Source organism: Carlito syrichta, unplaced genomic scaffold (assembly GCF_000164805.1).
Source record: "Carlito syrichta isolate Samal-C Ts95f unplaced genomic scaffold, Tarsius_syrichta-2.0.1 Scaffold169060, whole genome shotgun sequence".
Taxonomy (NCBI): Eukaryota; Metazoa; Chordata; class Mammalia; order Primates; family Tarsiidae; genus Carlito; species Carlito syrichta.
In genome coordinates, this window is record NW_007113156.1 from 22,050 (window position 1) to 41,182 (window position 19,133).

The 19,133-nt window shown below is 54.9% G+C and overlaps 1 protein-coding gene across 1 annotated transcript in view; it reads left to right on the forward strand.

Moving 5' to 3' along the window:
* The window catches only part of LRRC4B (leucine rich repeat containing 4B), a gene marked incomplete at its 3' end in the record, with an annotated part of 24,825 nt that extends 5,695 nt beyond the window's left edge, over window positions 1-19,130 (forward strand). Inside the window, exon 3 of the mRNA XM_008051189.1 lies at window positions 18,039-19,130. Coding sequence (XP_008049380.1) covers window positions 18,039-19,130 — 1,092 coding nt within the window. The remainder of the gene's footprint in view (window positions 1-18,038) is intronic.
* Window positions 19,131-19,133: the final 3 nt, after the last annotated feature.

A 19,133-nucleotide genomic window follows, 5' to 3' on the forward strand; every position in this document is an offset into this window, starting at 1 on the left:
AACTTAATTTTTTTTTTTTTTGAGTTGGCGTCTCACTCTGTCACCCAGACTGGAGTGCAGTGGCCGCTCCCGGCCACCGCAGCCTCGACCTGCTGGGCTCCGGCGATCCTTCCGCCTCAGCCTTCCAAGTAGCTGGAATTACAGGCACGCGCTACCACGCCCGGCTGATTTTTTTTTTATTTATTGTAGAGGTGAGGTCTCACTGCCCAGGCGGGTCTCGAACCCGCAGGCTCAGGCAATCCACTCACCTCAGCCTCCCAAAGGCGCAGGATTACAGGCTGAGCCACCGAGCCCGGCTAAAACTTAATATTTTTAAAACATCAAGGAACATCCAAGAATGTGAAAAGCGCCTCTATCTTTGCACTAGTGTTATGGGGGATATTTAATTTCTTCTTTATGTTTTCTTTATTCCCTAAATTTTCTTCAGTGAGAGTCATTTAATACTTTTTGTAATCAGGACAAATTAAACTTAAAATAATAAGTGCAAAATATTATACAAGCTGAAGAAAAAAGTCTATACTGGGATTTGCTCACTTTTCCCTGAAGAAGGAAAAAGAAACTAAAATTTGTGGCGCCTTTACTCTCTTCCGGAGCCTACGAGTGCTCTTCTGCGTTGTCTCAGGATGACGCCTCCCATCTTAAGGATGTCGAAACAGAGAATCAGGTGGCCCTGAGTGACTTGCCCAAGGTCACTCGGCTAGCTGTAGCCCCCTGGGACTCCCCTTCCCCAGAAGGAGGCCTCTGCCCCATCAGGGAGTCAGCGTGGAGGAGCCAGGCCCAGGCAGACAAAGTGGTGCAGCTGACAAAGTGGTGCAGCTACAGGAAGGTAAATCTGTTGGGGGGCTAAACCTCACCATAGTGCATCCCCAAGGCAAACCCCAGAAATAGCGTCTCCGTCACCCTCTGGTTTGAGATATTCCAGGCGACTGATCCCTGCGCCAGCATGAATGTAGAGTTTTTGACTGGACCGACTTTCCCAGCTGGAGAAGAAAATGGTGGGAGGAAAGATCCAGAAGGAAAGATCTAGAAGCTGACTTTCTTGAGGTCAACTAGGACAGCCCCCTGCTGCAAGCCAAGGCCGAGCCTCCCGGAGGGCCTGTGGATAGGCAGGAGCAGTGCCTTTCGCCGCCTGTCCCCAGGCTGCCGGGACTCCGAGTCTAACAGGGCCTGTCCGCTCTCATCCCGGCTCCACTTTCTCCTTCATTTCTTCAAGAGCACCAGCTCAGGGCCTGGATAATCCTTGTCACCGCTCCAAGCCTCAGTTTCCACACCTGTCAAATGGGACTCCCGATACTTTGTCGGTTTCTTCTTAGTCTTTTTTTCCTTAATGGCATAAAACACACAGAAAAGAACATAATCCATAAAAACCCAGCTCAGAGGATGATCACAAAGAGAACAGGCACGTACATACCAGCCAGGTCAAGAGCTGGAACACAGGGAGCCCTGGGGTGAGCATGCCACTACACTCCAGTCTGGGAGATAGAGTGAGACTGCCCTTCTCTCAGCGAGAGCCCACCCTAACTTCTCAATCCTGGAATCAGTCTGGAGCTGCCTGCGGGCAGGAGGAGAGACTGAGCCCCTGGCTGGTGGCCACCCCTCCAGCTTCCCGCAGCCCTGGTTTCCGGCAGCTTTCTCTGCTCCTTGCTTTTGTATTGTTATGTAATATTCTCTCAGATGAAGGCGCCACGGTTTATCCATTTCGTGTTCGGATTGTTTCCAGTTTAGGGCTCTTACCCTACTTGATTTTTATTTATTTATTTATTTGAGTTGAGGTCTCATTCTGTCACCCAGGCTGGAGTACAGTGGCACACTCACAGGTCACCGCAACCTCAGCCTCCGGGACTCGGGCGATCCTCCCAAGTAGCTGGGACTACAGACACGTGTCACCATGCCTGGCTTATTTTTTATTTTATTTTATTTTATTTTTGAGTCAGAGTCTCACTCTGTCACCTTGACCTGCTGGGCTCAGGCGATCCTCCTGCTTCAGCCTCCAGAGTAGCTGGGACTACAGGTGCATGCCACCATGCCCAGCTAAATTTTTAAATTTATTTATTGTAGAGATAAGGTCTTACCATTTTGCCCAGGTGGTCTCGAACTCCTGGGCACAAGTGGTCCTCCTGTCTCGGCCTCCCAAAGGATTGGGATTACAGGCATGAGCCATCACACCAGCCCTTAATGTTAGATGTGGAATCTTCTTGCACTGGAGGAGAATTAGGCTGTGCTCCCCCTGTTTTTTTGTTTGTTTGCTTGTTTGTTTTTAGTTGGAGTCTCACTCTGTCTCCCAGACTGGAGTGCAGTGGCATGCTCATGGCCACCGCAGCCTCGACATACTGGGTTCCGGTGATCCTTCCGCCTCAGCCTTCCAAGTAGCTGGAACTACAGGCGTGTGCTACCACACCCGGCTAATTTTTTATTTATTGTAGAGACAATAAATCAAAAGTTGCCCAGGCTGGTCTCGAACCCACAGGATCAGGCAGTCAACTCGCCTCGGCCTCCCAGAGTGCTGGGATTACAGGCTGAGCCACCAAGCCCAGCCTCCCGCTGTTTTTTGTTTTTTGAGTTGGAGTCTCACTCTGTCGCCCGGGCTGGAGTGCAATGGCATGCTGCTCACGGCTACCACAGCCTCGACCTACTGGACTCCAGTGATCCTTCCACCTCAGCCTTCCAAATAGCCGGAACTACAAGCACGCACTACCACGCCCAGCTGATTTTGTAGTCATTGTAGAGACGGAGTCTTGCCAAGTTCCCCAGGCAGGTCTCGAACCCGCAGGCTCAGGCAATCCACTAGCCTCGGCCTCCCAAAGTGCTGGGATGACCTGCTGAGCCACGGAGCCCAGCCCGCACTCCCCGTTTACTTGGAGGATGAAAGCCTCGAAGTGAGAGGCAGGGCAGCTCGCATGCTGTGTGGGTTCAGGAGCAGGAGCTGGTGTTGGGTCTGACCACACACCTGCTGCTCCTTCCCCTCCTGGTACTGTCAGAGAGCCAGCTCAAGACGGGAAAGGCCACACGTGCCTCGCACCAGTGCCACGGAGCTTGTCCTCCTCTTCCAACCCAGTCCCCTGGGCACCCCGTGACCGTGACTGAGCAAAAGTCCTTCAGGATGCACCGGCGCCTCCTTCCTGTCATGCACTGGTGTCTCTCACTCTCTCCCTGCTCAGCACCTTCACATATGCTGTTCCCTCTTCCTGGAACGCCCTTCCACTCTCCCATTCACGGAGTTAGTGCCAGCATCTGTGATCGTGGGAGACAGCGGAGGTCTGACTCACAGCTCTGCTGTTTTCCAGCCTGGTGGCCTCAGGGGCATCGTGGAACCCATCTGGGCCTCAGCTTTGTCATGAAATGAGGGTAGCAGCCCTCTGTTGCTGAGAAATCCGATGCTTCCTTTGAACAAGCATGTACGGAGGGCCACCATGTGCCAGATGGTCTTCAAGGCAGGACGACTCAGCAGAGGGCCTGGGGTCAGCTACTGAATGCGAGCATGCATTGATGTCCTTCATGACTCAGAGGTCCTCAGAGGTGCCTTCTCTGACCCCCAGTCTTGTCAAACCCCACTGATGCCCTTGTTCTCGTGATCGCGATCGTGTGTGTCAGTCTCCATCACCGCTGGCCCCGGCACATCACCGCAGGTGCTCAAATCAACTGTTGAGTTGACAAATGCGTGGAATTGCCTGCCCTCTCATACAGCCACGTGCCCCTGAGCCTCAGGACACCCCGGGAGAGGGTGGGCACAAGGGAGCATCAACCCCATCTCTTGGCAGAGCAGCTCGAGGCCCTGGGAGGCACAAGACCCATGTTCTGCCCTCTGTGAATGCCGCTAAGGCCTGAGTCTCCTCTCCTAGCCTGCCTCCTTGACTGGAAAACAGAACTATTGATTTCTGCGGCCCAGGGAGGGGGGCGAGGGGTGAGCCAGCCCCGTGCTGCCCCAGGCCCTTTGCATGGTCAGCGGATTTCAGCCTCAGGACAACCCTCTGAGTAGGTCCTGTTCTTACTCATGTTACAGATGAGGAAACTGAGGCACAGGAGAGTAAGACTCCTGCACATGATGTCACCGCTAGCACGTGGCATAGAGATTCGGCCCAGCCCGGCTGGCTGCAGAACCTGATTTCTCCAACGCAATTCCTGATGCTTCCCGATTCGTAGTTCTTCCTGGCTCCATGCCCTGGTGACTCGGACTACAGGACGTCACTGAGTCCTGACTCTGTCCCCACAATCCAGTCCAGCTCGGGCCTTGTCCTTGATTGTGGGGACACTCACATCAGCTTCCTCCTAGCTTCCTGGCCTCCCTCTGTCCCCCCAGACCCAGCCGGAGTCACCACGCCATTCCCTCACGGGGGACACCTTTTCTGCACCAAACTCAGGGGCACCCTCTGCCGGGCCCAGATGCCACACCAGGTCCTTCCTTCTCGCTCTTCCAGAAACTCGCCCTGCCCTGAAATAGCCCTGGTCACAGCTGTGCTTGTCTTGTGCCAGGCACTTTTCCTCATGGGTTACAGATATGGACGGTGTCGTCATCGTGACGTGAGGTGGGTCTTGTCACTACCCCTAGGGGAGTGGGGCAGCCCAGCTGAGACCCAGGCATCCCTCCCCCTGCTCAGTCCCGATGCAGTTACTGAGCACCTACTGTGTGCCAGGCACCACTTGAGGCCCCGTGAGCAGGACACAGATCCCTGCCGTCTCGAAGCTGGTGAGGAGACAACACAGAAGGCGAACGAGCTCCGTACCAACGAGCGCGAGCTGGCAGCGAGTGCCAAGCTGAGCAGTCCGGCAGGAGGGTTGGGAGTGCAGGGGTGGCCAGGGATGGCTGCCGGGAAGGGGTGTTGACTGTGACCAAGCCTTCTCCTGACGCACTGTCCCATCCACCTGCTGCTGCCTTGGGCACAGCCAAGGTCTTTGCACTCTCACCTCTCTGAGGTCAATCTTATGCCTCATTGCTTACAGAGGCCTATGGGGCTCTTCCCTGGCCTCGGGGCCTCAGGAGGCAACTCCTAGGAGGATGAATGGAAGGAGAAAAGCGGGAGGAGGGAGGAAAGAAGGTAAGGGAGGGAGGAAGGAGGAAGGGAAGGAGGTCCAGGCCTGGACGGATCCGCGCGGGAGTCGAGGCCCACTCTGGCCCCTCATGCTGCCAGTCCTGTCCTGGCAGTCAGGGAAGGCCTAGTTGAAGAGGGAGGCACAAGGCTCTCGTCTCAGGGACAAGAAAGAAATGAGACATCGTCATAAAAAGAGGCGCGAAACGTAACAATGCTTTTAAAATCTGCCATAAAAAATTCACACACACAAACAACACTAAGCTTACTAAACTTGTTATTGATTCACTTCACTCAAAACATAAAAAACACTTCATCTTCATAACATTAAGAGGAACTGTTCACTTCATCATTTTCCTCCCACAGTTAAATATTTAATAAGGGATTTCTTGACAGTTTAACCCCAACAGATCACAGCGGGACTTTTCAGCTTGAGTAATGTCTACCTTACCACAGCTGACATGGAAGGACCCCGAAACAGGCCAAATTGCAGGATAAAAGATGGGGGAAGGGTCCCAAGGGGGCCTGGGGGGCAGTTGCTGGAGGGGGCCGAGTTCCTTCCTGATTTGCTTCTGTCTCCTTCCTTGATGCCCGCCACAGAGCCCGGCATGGGCAGAGGTGGGCTTGGCAAATGGGAGCTGAAGGCCTGTGGGAATGTGGAGGTGTGGGTGACCTGCTGGTGGTCAGAGGCAGGCCCAGGCCTGTCATCTTTGCTGCCACAGAATGTCGACATCTCATCAGACCACAGACGCCAGGGTGAGGGACCAGCACCCGCCTTGCCCGCCCTACTCTGTGCCCCCCGCTCCCATGAGGGTGACACAGCCATGACTTCCAAGATGATCCGGTCTGGGGTGTTTCAAGCGATGCCTTGAAGGGACCGGGCCCGCCTCCCCCTGCAACCGGGACAGCCTCCCCGATCTGTTCACCTCATTGCTGGTTAAATGATCATTTGCATAATCATTAATTTTAGTGTCTCTCTTCCCCCCTCGAGGCTGAGCTCTGGAAGACAGGGCTGTGTCTGTCTTACCCACCGCTGGATGCCCAGAGCCCAGCTGATGCTTGACACAGAGCAGCTCTCAAAAAATGTCTGTCAGACAAGCAAATCAATCCAGGGTGACGGGTGAGTGAATGGGCCTGCAGCCCACGGGCACAGCAGAGCCCCCAGACAGCCCATCTCTGTCGGTTCACAGCAGGCAGGTGTTTTGGAAGCTTCCATGTTTGGGTTCAGGAGAAGCAGACCTTGAGTCCTGAGGACAAGTGGATTTACCTCTCTGAACATCCATTCCCTCAGCTGCGAACCGGCAAGGGGAGTGGGCCGGGGCATGTGCTTGATAACCCCCAAGTGATGGGATTTCCACAAGGACTCCATGAGATTGTGACCTCAGAGCACTTACGCACAGAGTCTGGCCCAGAAGAGGCGCGTCACAATAATGATTCCCCCTTTTCCTGTATCAGGATGCTCCCAGGATGGCTCTTGGTTTAGAGTCTGAGATGAGATCCGCCTTGTGGTGTCGGGAGGAGACTGGGGAACTGACTGAATTGGGTCTTTCGGTATGCATGTGAAATGTTAAGGGCAGCCCCTAAATGAAGAGAAAATACCTACATTCTAAAACAGTGGAGAGGGAATGGAATCAAAAGAAAGTCAGCCAATACAAAAGGTGACAGGAAAGGGGAAGGAACAGTCTGCAAAGCTCAGGACAATCACAGAGCATAACATACCAGGCTGTGCAACATAGCGAGACTCTGTCTCTAAAAACTTTTAACAAGTAGCCAGGCATGGTGGCACACACCTGTAACGCCAGCTACTGGGGTGGCTGAGGCAGGAGGATCACTTGAGCCCAGGAGTTCAAGGCTATGATCACACCACTGCACTCCAGCCTGAGTGACAGAGTAATATCCTGACCCTTCAAAAAAATTAAAAATGATTTTAAAAAATAAAATAGTCACGGTTCAATGGCTCAGGCTGTAATCCCAGCACTTTGGAAGGCCAAGGCAAGTGAATTGCTTGAGCCCAGAGGTTTGAGACCAGCCTGGGCAATTTGGCAAGACCTCATCTCTATAATAAATAAAAAATTAGCCAGGCTCGGCGGCTCAGCCTGTAATCCCGCACCTTTGGGAGGCTGAGGTGAGTGGATTGCCTGAGCCCGCGGGTTCGAGACCCGCCTGGGCAGCGAGACCTCATCTCTACAATAAATCAAAAAAATCAGCCAGGTGTGGTAGTGCATGCCTGTAATTCCGGCTACTGGGAAGGCTGAGGTGGAAGGATCGCCGGAGCCCAGCAGGTCGAGGCTGCGGTGGCCGGGAGCGGCCAACTGCACTCCAGTCTGGGCGACAGAGTGAGACTCCAACTCAAAAAAAAAAATTAACCAGGCATGGTAGCACACACCTGTAGTTCCAGCTACTTGGAAGGCTGAGGCAAAAGGATCGCTGGAGCCCAGCAGGTTGATGCTAGGGTGGCCATGAGTGTGCCACTTCCCTCCAGCCTGGGCAACAGTGTGAGATTCCAACTCAAAAAATAAAATAAAAATAAAATAAGCTGGATGAGGTAGTTCATACCTATAATCCTAGCACTTCAGGAGGCCAAGGTGGGAGGATCACTTGAGCCCAGAAGCTCGAGACCAGCTTAGGCAACATAGTGAGACCCCCATCTCATTATTTATACCTATAAATAAATAAATAAATAAATATTAAAATAAGTTAAAAATAATTTTTTTTTTTGAGTTGGAGTCTCACTCTGTCACCCAGATTGGAGTGCAGTGGCCACTCCTGGGCACTGCAGCCTCGACCTGCTGGGCTCTAGCGATCCTCCGCCTCAGCCTTCTAAGTAGCTGGAACTACAGGTGTGTGCTACCACATCCGGCTAATTTTTTTTTTTTTATTTATTGTAGAGATGAAGTCTCTCCAAGTAGCGCAGGCGGGTCTCAAACCCGCGGGCTCAGGCAATCCACTCACCTTAGCCTCCCAAGGCGCAGGATTACAGGCTGAGCCACCAAGCCCGGCTTAATGCTTATTTTTAAAAGCACAAAATGTTACTTCAGGAATAATTCCAGATGTATTAGTGATTATAATAAACATAAATGAACTAAACTTCCAGGTAAAAGACAAGAGATTTCAGACTGAATTCAAAACAAAATCCAAATGGCATACCTAAACCTTGAGGACAAATTATGAAAGTAAAAATGATGACGAACAGGAAAGGTGACGTAGCTTTAATACCAGTCATGTGGCCTTTAAGGCAAAAAGCAAAATAGGCTGGAACTAGATTGTCAGTGCTTTCCAGCTCCCAAGTTCTGTTACTGAGGAGTGTGGTGTGGGCATTATTACCCAGGCCAAAAGGCGTGCAGGCACAGCACAGCTGGGGTGTGCACCAATAAGAGCCTTGTGCATTCCAGTCCATTTTCTCGGCAGACCTCGGTTGATGTCTGCCACGAGCCAGGCCTCACACGGGGTGCTGGGAAAGCAGAAATCATCACACAGTCTCCCCTCTCGACTCACAGTCGAGACAAGGGGACAGACGTGTTAAACCGCATTACAGTCCGGGTGCTGGGGATCTAGTAAGAGTGTGTGTGACGGGTGAGGGAGCTGGGGGCAAAGAGGGCTTTCCCAGGGAGGGCACCCGGAATTTTCCAGAGAACAAGGAGGAGGACGGTATTCTAGGGAGGAGGCAAGGAGACTGGACAGAGTGTGGCAGAGGGAGCCCAGGCATCTCTGCTCCCTCCTCTGGCTGGAGTTGAGAGAGGGCAGCAGGGAGGTTCTGATGGGCCTGTGAGGCTGGGAGGGCGACAGTCACAGGAGGGCGGGAGCAGGGGGTCGGTGGGGCCCAAACCGCCTTTTGGTAACCCTGGCAGCCCACGTGGGAGAAAGTGCAGGGGGAGACACCGGAAGCTGAGGCAGGTCAATGGCCACCATTCGCCGAAATAACAGTGAAAAATGCCCCCGACCGTGCGCCTGCCATGGCCCAGGCGTCGCTGTCTCATCCCAAGCCTAACCATAATGCCACGGGCCCTGTGAGGAAAGTGGGCTCAGAGCAGTTAGGATGCTCACCCAAGGTCACACAGCTGATCCGCCGCAAAGACAGGATTCAGACCAGTGCCAACTCCTCCCCCCAGGCTGCTCGGCAGGCATCTGCAAAGCAGGGGAGAGAGAAGAGACTGGAACGCTGTTCAAATGAGGAGACTCCCTATTTAAAGCGGCCCCGTGGCACAGCTTTCTATAAAAGCAGGCTCCCCCTGCAGCAACGCCTCCACCCTGCTCAGCTCTCAAGTGCACTGTTAGCGCGACTGGCAGGGGGACCCACCCCCTCCCTCGGGGAGCACCCTTCACCTCCCTCCACGCCCCCTTCCCATCGGGTTCTCCCCTCACGCTGTCCTCGCGCTCCGCTGTCCAGAGGCGCCAGGAGACTTGACTTGGAAGACGGACACTGTGGGCGGGGCCCAGCCGCACACTCCAGGCCCGGCCTGCTGGCCCCCTTGGCTTCCCGAGCCTCCGCCTCCTGCCTCTGAAACAGGGTGTGAGGCCCAAGCAACTGCAGGTGGCTGCTGCAAGGTCCTCCCTCAGATAACAGCCCCCCGCCACAGTCACCCCTTCAGAACTGCCCTATCCCCATCCCACAAGTAAGCAATGGATGAATGAATGAAGGAGGGACCTTTGGGCTGGGTTCAAGAGGGTGAGCAGCTTTCCAGGTGGGTGAAAGGAAGGGCGTCCTGAGGAGAGGGAACAGCATATGCAGAGATGGGATACCCACTAAGGTGGTCCACAGACTGATGCTGGCGGACACACATCTGGCGTGAGGGCTGCGAGTTAGGGGCCATGCAGTGGGGAGGGGAGAAGGCAGAACCAGGCAAGCCTTCCAGCACGGGCTGAATTTCCCAAGGGCACTGGGGAGCCACAGAGGAATCTAGAGGAGGACAGAGACAGGTTGACACTGAGCATAGCAAGACCCCAGAAACACTGAAGGCCAGGCAGAAGGCAAGGCTAGGGTCCAGGGAGAGAGATGAGGCCTGAGCTGGGCTGTGGGGATGGGGAGGACATGGGGAGGGCTTGGCTGTGAGGCATTAAGGACAGAGCAGGCTGGGCACAGTGGTTCACGCCTGAAATCCCAGCATTTTGGAAGCCCCAGGCGAGAGGATTGCCTGAGCTCAAGGGTATAAGACCAACTTGGGGAACTTGGCGAGACCTCGTCTCTACAATAAATCAAAAAGTTAGCCAGGCATGGTGGCGTGCACCTGTAGTTCCAGCCACTTGGGAGGCTGAGGCGGAAGGATCCCCTGAGCCTAGTCGGTCGAGGCTGCGGTGGCCATGATGGTGCCACTGCACTCCAGCCTGGGCTACACAGTGAGACTCCCAATTAAAAAAAAAATGGACGGCGCCTACAGGCACCGCTTGCTGCACAGGACAAGGCTGCAGCCCTGCTCTTGATGGGAAAGGGACAGCAGCCCCACGGAGACCAGGGACCCTAGGAGGAGGGAGGGGCAGGATGGGAGCTAAGAAGCCTCCAGCCATCTAAGCAGGGCCAGCGAGGGGCGGCTCCAGGGAGTTCTTGCTGACCCCTGGCCCGGCAGTCCATTTGTTCTCGATTTCTTGGTCCAGACTCTCCAAAGTCCACCTCATCTCTCCCTCGTGCTTGGTGGTGACCAGTGCCTCCTGTTATTGCTGGTGGTGGTGGGGTTGTTATTAGAAGCAGCGGCCGAGCGCCTGCGTCTCCCATGGCGGGCCTCCCGGGAGAAGGTTTCGGAGTGACTGCTGGGAAACCTGGAGTCAAGGAAGGCAGAGCTGGGAGGCCACAGGAGAGTCCAAAGGTGTCGATGCGGATGGCGTGGCCGCTGCTGTTCAGCAGCCCATGGACACGCCTAAGAAGGGGGCCAGGTGAAGCACTGGGCGGGGCAGGCGCTTCCTGCATGTTCTCTCCGAGGAGGACACTCCAGGGGCCCCGGGGCAGAGCGAGGCTTCCCGGGCTCCAGCCCTGGTCCTCCTGCCAGGACGGAGACGCCCTGCCTCACGCAACCCAGGCATGCTGGGTCACGCCTGTCATCCCAGCACTTTGGGAGGCGGAGGCTAGAGGATTGTCTGAGCCCAGGGGTTCAAGACCAGCCTGGGCAACTTGTGGAGACCTCGTCTCTACAATAAATCAAAAAATTAGCCAGGCGTGGTGGCGTGAGTCTGTAGTTCTGGCTACTTGGAAGGCTGAGGCGGAAGGATCGCCTTAGCCTAGTAGGTCGAGGCTGCAGTGGCTGTGATTGTGCCACTGCACTCCAGCCTGGGCGACAGAGACAGCCTCTAACTTAAAAAAAAAAAAAAAAACTCAAAAAACAAAGTGGGATCTCATCACTACAAAAATTCAAAAAATTAGCCAGGCATTGTGGTGTACCTCTGAGGTCCCAGCTACTCAGGAGGCTGAAATGGGAGGATCTCCTGAGTCCAGGAGTTTGAGGCTGTGGTGAGCCACGATCGTGCCACTGTATTCTAGCCTGGGCGACAGAGTGAGACCCCAACTCCAAGAAAAAAGAAGCTGTAAAAAAATCAAGCTCACCCTGTCAGTTCCAGTTCAGCCTCCATACATGGGTCTAGCCCTGGGCTGGAATGCCACACAGCCATTCCAATCATGTGTTTGAAGCACAGTATAGGAAAATGCTTATGATATAATGCTATTGTGGGGAGATGCAGGACCCAGGCAATATTTTATAAAAAAATCAAAAAGCTGTCTCTTCTGGGGACGCTGTGTAAAGGCACTCAGAATAGTCCAGCATTTGACATGCTCATAGGCTTTGCTACAATATAGCCTCTAACAAAACTAGACTGCCCTAACCCCCAGTAATAGGATGATTGCTTACCTACATACCCAGAAGGTGGGAAAACACCAAAGTTTATATGTGACGTGTGCCCAGACAGACTTCGAGGGGTCCGTGCTGTGAGACCTCAAGTTCATATGAGGTTGTCCAAAACAAAAAAACATGTCAGCAGGGCCTGTGGCAATTCCATGTGTACAGAATGTGCTCACGACAGGATCAAGTGTGCTTTTCTTATCGAGAAGCAGAAAACGTTGTGAAAGTGTTGAAAACACAAGCACAGAGCCAGAAAGCAAAATAAGGAAATGAAGCTTTTTTTCCATAATAAAAATTAAAAGACTTTAAAAAAAATTAGAAGTTGATGAAAAGAGATATCCCTGCATAATACGCATAGAAAAAAGTTAAGGGTGTTTGACAGGTCAATTCTGGGTAGATGTCTTTGGGCTGATTTTTTTTCTTATACCTTTTCCTAAAGAGGACCTATTACTTTTGTGATCAGAAAAGAAAGGTATGCCAAAGCTGTTGTGTTTCTTGCTCTGGCTAACATGTACCCAGCACAGGCCCCGCCCACAGGAGACGTCCGCTGCCATGTATTAAAGGGGAGGGGGCATTCCTCTCCTAATCACCCCGTGCTCCACCATGTCCGAGTTGGTCCAGGTGACATCCACTGTGCCTCTGAACCATCCAAAGTGACCTGAGAAGTCCAAACTTGTAAGGGCCCCAGTGTGTCTCTTCTTGTCCCCCTCATGCTAAGGCAAGAGGCCTGGGCTGTTTCTCGTGTCCACAGGAAATCTGGGTTTCTATGCAGGATCCGGACTCCAAGTCTGCTTGGAAGGGACCCAGACCGGAGTTTCCGAGCAGGTCTGATTTCAGATTCATTCAGTCTGTTACAGAAGGAGCACGCAGACCTGAAACCTGGATGTGTGCTGCTGGGCTCTCGGAAGCCCTGTGGGTGAGCACCAGCCCCAGCCCTGCAGGGGCCTAGACTGCGGTCTGTGGGGGCCCCTGACCAGACTGGGGTGGGCGGATGGAACCAGGACACCCTCCACAGCAGGTGGCCCTGGAGCTGTGTGTTGAAGGACAGATGGGAGGTCAGCGGGAAAGAAGATAGGAGGGTGTTCCCGGCAGAGGGAACGGCAGGTGCAAAGGCCTGGGGGCAGGAGCGCGTCTGCCGTTCAGGGACCGGCCAGGCCGGGAGGGAGGCGAGGGGAAAGGGTGTGCGGAGGCGGAAGGAGGACGGTCATGCCAGGCGGATGAGCTGCTCCGGCAGGGACCTGGTCTTAGGGGCCGTTGCCGTTGCTGTCGTGTGGCGTGCAGCACAAGGTGGCATGGAAGAGTTTGGCACTGGGAAGGCAGGGGAGGCCTGGGAGCGCCGCGGGCAGGGGAGGGACGGGGATCCGTGGGTACAGGCAGCGCTCTGGGGCTGAGGGCTGGAGGGGCGGGTGGAACCGGAGCCAGAGGACAGAGGCTGGAGCTGGGGACGCGACGCCCGGGCTCTCGGCGGGAAGGCGGCAGTAAGAGGCGCCCCCACCAGGGGGCGCAGTGCGGGGCTGCCGGTGGGAGGGCCGAGACGCTCACCCCGGGCCCAGGTGGCTCAGCCAGTGATCACAGTCCCGACGCCCACGGGCTGAGCGCCCCAGGCACCCTGGAGCGCCCACACTTCCCGAGGCCGGCCCTGGGACCTCTCCTCGCCCGACTGCCCTCGGGGTCCTCCTCATCCTCCCCTCACACAGAGACCTCCCGCCAAGGCCCCGCAGCCAAGAAGGCGGAGGTGGGATTCGAACAGGGCTCTGCATTTCCTGCCACATCCGTGGCCTCGGTTTCTGCATCTGTTAGATGGGAACCGGGAGGGCGGGTGCGAGGCGGCCCGGCGAGGTGGTGAGGGGCCGGCGCCGGTCAGCCCTGCCCAGCTCTCTCTCCTGTGGGCTCCGCCAAACAGTCCGTGCTCGAGGGCTGCTGGGGGGCAGAGACGACTGTGTGCATAAGGCCGACTTGTTCGTGAGGCCGAGCGCCGGGAAGGCCCGTCAACTCGCGTGTCTCCTGTGGCGGCCACGGGGCTGTGAGGCAGGGAGCGCACATCCCAGCCACAAGCACCAAGTGGAAAACACAGGATAGCGAAGCCCCGCCACAAGGAGTGGCAGATATCTCACGAGTCTCCATACTGATGGCATGTTGGAATGAGAGCATTTAGAGGATATTGGGTTAAATCGATTTTTTTTTTTTTTTGAGTTGGAGTTTCATCTCGTCCCGGCTGGAGGGCAGTGGCACGCTCACAGTCACCGCAGCCTCGACCTGCTGGGCTCCGGCGATCCCTCCGCCTCAGCCTTCCAAGTAGCCGGAACTACCAACACTCGCCACCATGCCCGGCTAATTTTTTGATTTATTGTGGAAATGAGGTCTCGCCATGTTGCTCAGGCTGGTCTCGAACTCCTGGGCTCAGGCAATTCTCTCGCCTCTGCCTCCCAAAGCGCTGGGATTACAGGTGTGAGCCACCACACCCAGCAGATGTATTCTTAAAGTTGATTTCATCCGTTTTTTTAATATGGCTTCTAGGAAATTTAAACTTACACGTGTGGTTCTAGTGGACAGCCTGGCATGAATGATTATCTCATGACTGTGCCTATGCCAAGAATATCACTGTTCCTTATGCTGGGCACCATTCAAGTACATCCTTTTTTCTTTAACTTGTTTTGGTTTTGTTTCCTGCTTATTATAAAGATAATATTTGCTCACTAAGGAAAAAAATAACAAAAGGATAAAAACTGTCATAATCCCCAACAGCTGGCACTCCCTACTAAGAACAGCTCAGTGTGTTTCCTTCTCAGCTTTTTTATTTTTATTTTTTTCAGTACCTCTCTGCAGACACCTAGCTCTTTAGCTCTTGGGTCATTTTGTGAGAATGGCATTACATAGGATGCTGTTTGGAGGTCTCCATTCCCTCCTTGATACTGTATCACTGTGTTCCCCCAAATGTGTCTCCTTGTCTGTCCCGCTCACGCTGGGACACGTCATTAGCCAGGCTTCAGACATGTGATCTGATGCCTGTGTGGCCGTCTAGGCCTCAGTGTACCCGGCATGGGGGTCACTAAGAAGGATCTTATGAGGTGCTGCCTCCCACGTCCCGCCGCCGTGCTGCCCTCCTGTGGTCCCCTTGCCCCAGCCTTGAGAGGTGGCAGATTGAGAAAAGACCCCAGACACTGGAACCAGAGGACCTGGATCCAGTCCCAACTCTACTGGCCCCTTCTGTGTGACCTTGGGCAAGCCACTGCACCTCTCTCTGCCTCTCTGTGTGTGTGTGTGTGTTTTGACATTCTGACATTAGAAAGGTGGTAAGAAGGCTGGGTGCAGGGGCTCATGCCTGTAATCCCAGCACTTTGGGAGGTGGAGGTGAGAGGATTGCCTGAGCTCAGGGGTCCGAGACCAGCCTGAGCAACATGGCAAGATCTCATCTCTAAAATAAATCAAAAAATTAGCCAGGCATGGTGGCACATGCCTATGGTTCCAGTTATTTGGAAGGCTGAGGCAGAAGGATCGCCTGAGCCCAGGAGGTCGAGGCTGTGGCAGCTATGAGCGTGCCACTGCACTCCAGCCTGGGCAAGAGAGTGAGACTCTGACTCAAAAAAAAAAAAAAGTGATAAGATGCAGTATATATTTATAGCATCATTGTGGTCTTAGGCCCCTTATCAAACATGGGAATTTCTAGAGTGAAAAGTCTGAATAGTCACGTGAGTGGGATCAATAAAAGCCTTAAATAGCTTCAAGTGAGTTCTGATTGGGTTTTTCCACCAAATGGAACTTGATGCCAAGGTTTTGAAAAATCTGTTTTTCAAGGCCTTAAGAATTTTGGAATTGCCGGCACTACATAAGGACTCATAATGCTACCTATCTTAGTCAGGCGAAGTGGCTCATAACTGTATTTCCAGCACTTTTTTGATGCGGGAGGATCACTTGAGGCCAGGAGTTCAAGACCAACCCGGGTAACACAGCAAAACTTTGTCTCTACTAAAATAAAAATAAAAATTAGCCGGACATGGTAGCATACACGTGTAGTCCCAGCTACTCAGAAGGCTGAAGCAGGCGGATTGCTTGAGCCCAGGAGGTTGAGACTGCAGTGAGCTATGATCACACCACTGCACTCCAGCCTGGGTAACACAGCAAGACGCTGTCTAAACCAACAACAACAACAACAACACAACTTGTATCTACCTCAGGACAGTTTGGCGGATTACAGGAGTTATCACCTGCAAAACATTTAGACAGTGTCTGGCACCAAAGACATGTTCAGTGCATGTCAGCTGCTGGTATTAGTAGTTTCAATATCTTCCATTTGTAAAAATACATGTAATTGACATGTAATAAAATGCCCCCATTTTAAGTGTACAGTTTGGGGAGTTTGTTGTTGTTGTTGTTGTTGTTGTTGTTTGAGTTGGAGTCTCACTCTGTTGCCCAGACTGAAGTGCGATGGCCGCTCCCGGCCACTGCAGCCTCGACCTGCTGGGTTCCGGCGATCCTTCCGCCTCAGCCTTCCAAGTAGCCGGAATTACAGGGGCGTGCTACCACGCCCGGCTGATTTTTTGATTTATCGTAGAGATGAGGTCTTGCTGCCCAGGCGGGTCTCGAGCCCACAGGCTCAGGCAACCCACTCACCTCAGCCTCCCAAAGGCACAGGATTACAGGCTGAGCCACAGAGCCCGGCTAGTTTGGGGAGTTTTGACAGATGCATTCACCCGTGTGTCTGCCACCCCAATATAGAGTGTTTCCATCACCCCAGAAAGTTCTCTCACGCCCTTCCCGGTTTGACCTAACACACGAGCCCACCCACACACACAAGACATCCGCTTAGAACACCTAAGCACGGTGTGGTGGGATCCTACCGCACGGCTCCTCTGGGTCTGCTTCCTTTGCTCAGCAGAGCACCCGATATTCACCCAGGGGGGCCTCAGCGCCCACTTCTTTCAGGCCAAGGGGAGCGTTCCCTCGTGTGGACGTCACTTGACGGTTCGTGGCTCACCCGCTGATGGACTCTTGAGTTGCTTCCAGTTTAGGCTGTCATGAACAACACTGCTGTGAACACCCACGTGTGAGTCGTTGTGTAGACATCTGCCTGACTGCTCTTGAGGAAACACCCAGGAGTGGTATGGCCAGCTCGTGTGGCAACTCCAGTTTCAGTTGTGTAAGAAACCCTCAGCCAGGCATGGTGGCTCACACCTGTCATCCCAGCACTTGGGGAGGCTGAAGCAGGAGGATTGCTTGAGCCTCGGAGTTCGAGGCCAACCTGGGCAACATAGCAAGACTCTATCTCTGCGAAAAATAAAAGAATAATAAGCTGGGCATGGTGGTGCGTACCTATATATAGTCCCAACTACCCAGGGGCTGACGTGGGAGGATCGCCTGGCCCAGGAGGTTGAGGTTGTGCGCGTGCCACTGCATCCCAGCTTGGGTAGCAGGATGAGACCCAGACTCAAAAAAAAAAGAGCCAGACTCAGTGGCTCACACCTGTCATTCCAGTACCTTGGGAGGCAGAGGCGAGAGGATTGCCTGAGCCCAGGGTTTGAGACCAGTCTGGGCAACTTGGCAAGACCTCGTCTCTACAGCAAATCAAAAAATTACCTGGGTGTGGTGGGGTGTGCCTGTAGTTCCAGCTGCTTGGAAGGCTGAGGCAGAAGGATTGCCTGAGTCCGGCAGGTTGAGGCTGCAGTGGCTGTCAGTGTGCCACTGCCCTCCAGCCTGAGCAGCAGAGCGAGACTCCGCCTCAAAAACAAAACAAAACAAAAGGATAAGTCGGGCATGCTGGTGTGCACCTATAGTCCCAGCTACTCGGGGGGCTGAAGTGGGAGGATCGCCTGAGCCCAGCGAGCCGAGGCTGCCGTGAGCTGAGTGTGCCACCGCACCCCCAGCCTTAGTGGCAGCGTGAGACCCCGACTCAAGGACAAAACGTAAAAAAGAATAAGCCGGGTGTGGCGGTGTGTACCTATCGTCCCAGCTACGTGGGGGCTGAAGCGGGAGGATCGCCTGAACCCAGCAGGCCGAGGCTGCGGTGAGCCGTGAGTGTGCCACCGCGCCCCAGCCTGGGTGGCGGAGTGAGACCCGACTCAAAAAAAGCCTCTCGAACTGCATTCCAAGGCACCGGCACTACCTTCCACCCCGGCCGCTCCACCCTCGCCAGCGCCTGGCGCCGGCCGCTGCCACCACACACCCACATGCCGCTGACCGTGTCTCCCTCCCGCAGGTGATCCGGACGGACACGTTCAAGCACCTCCGGCACCTGGAGATCCTGCAGCTGAGCAAGAACCTGGTGCGCAAGATCGAGGTGGGCGCCTTCAACGGGCTGCCCAGCCTCAACACGCTGGAGCTGTTCGACAACCGGCTGACCACGGTGCCCACGCAGGCCTTCGAGTACCTGTCCAAGCTGCGCGAGCTCTGGCTGCGCAACAACCCCATCGAGAGCATCCCCTCGTACGCCTTCAACCGCGTGCCCTCGCTGCGGCGCCTGGACCTGGGCGAGCTCAAGCGGCTGGAGTACATCTCGGAGGCGGCCTTCGAGGGCCTGGTCAACCTGCGCTACCTCAACCTGGGCATGTGCAACCTCAAGGACATCCCCAACCTGACGGCCCTGGTGCGCCTGGAGGAGCTCGAGCTGTCGGGCAACCGGCTGGACCTGATCCGGCCCGGCTCCTTCCAGGGCCTCACCAGCCTGCGCAAGCTGTGGCTCATGCACGCCCAGGTGGCCACCATCGAGCGCAACGCCTTCGACGACCTCAAGTCGCTGGAGGAGCTCAACCTGTCGCACAACAACCTGATGTCGCTGCCCCACGACCTCTTCACGCCGCTGCACCGCCTCGAGCGCGTGCACCTCAACCACAACCCCTGGCACTGCAACTGCGACGTGCTCTGGCTCAGCTGGTGGCTCAAGGAGACGGTGCCCAGCAACACCACGTGCTGCGCGCGCTGCCACGCGCCCGCCGGCCTCAAGGGGCGCTACATCGGCGAGCTGGACCAGTCGCACTTCACCTGCTACGCGCCCGTCATCGTGGAGCCGCCCACGGACCTCAACGTCACGGAGGGCATGGCGGCCGAGCTCAAGTGCCGCACGGGCACCTCCATGACCTCGGTCAACTGGCTGACGCCCAACGGCACGCTCATGACGCACGGCTCCTACCGCGTGCGCATCTCCGTGCTGCACGACGGCACGCTCAACTTCACCAACGTCACGGTGCAGGACACGGGCCAGTACACCTGCATGGTCACGAACTCGGCCGGCAACACCACCGCCTCGGCCACGCTCAACGTCTCGGCCGTGGACCCCGTGGCGGCCGGCGGCCCC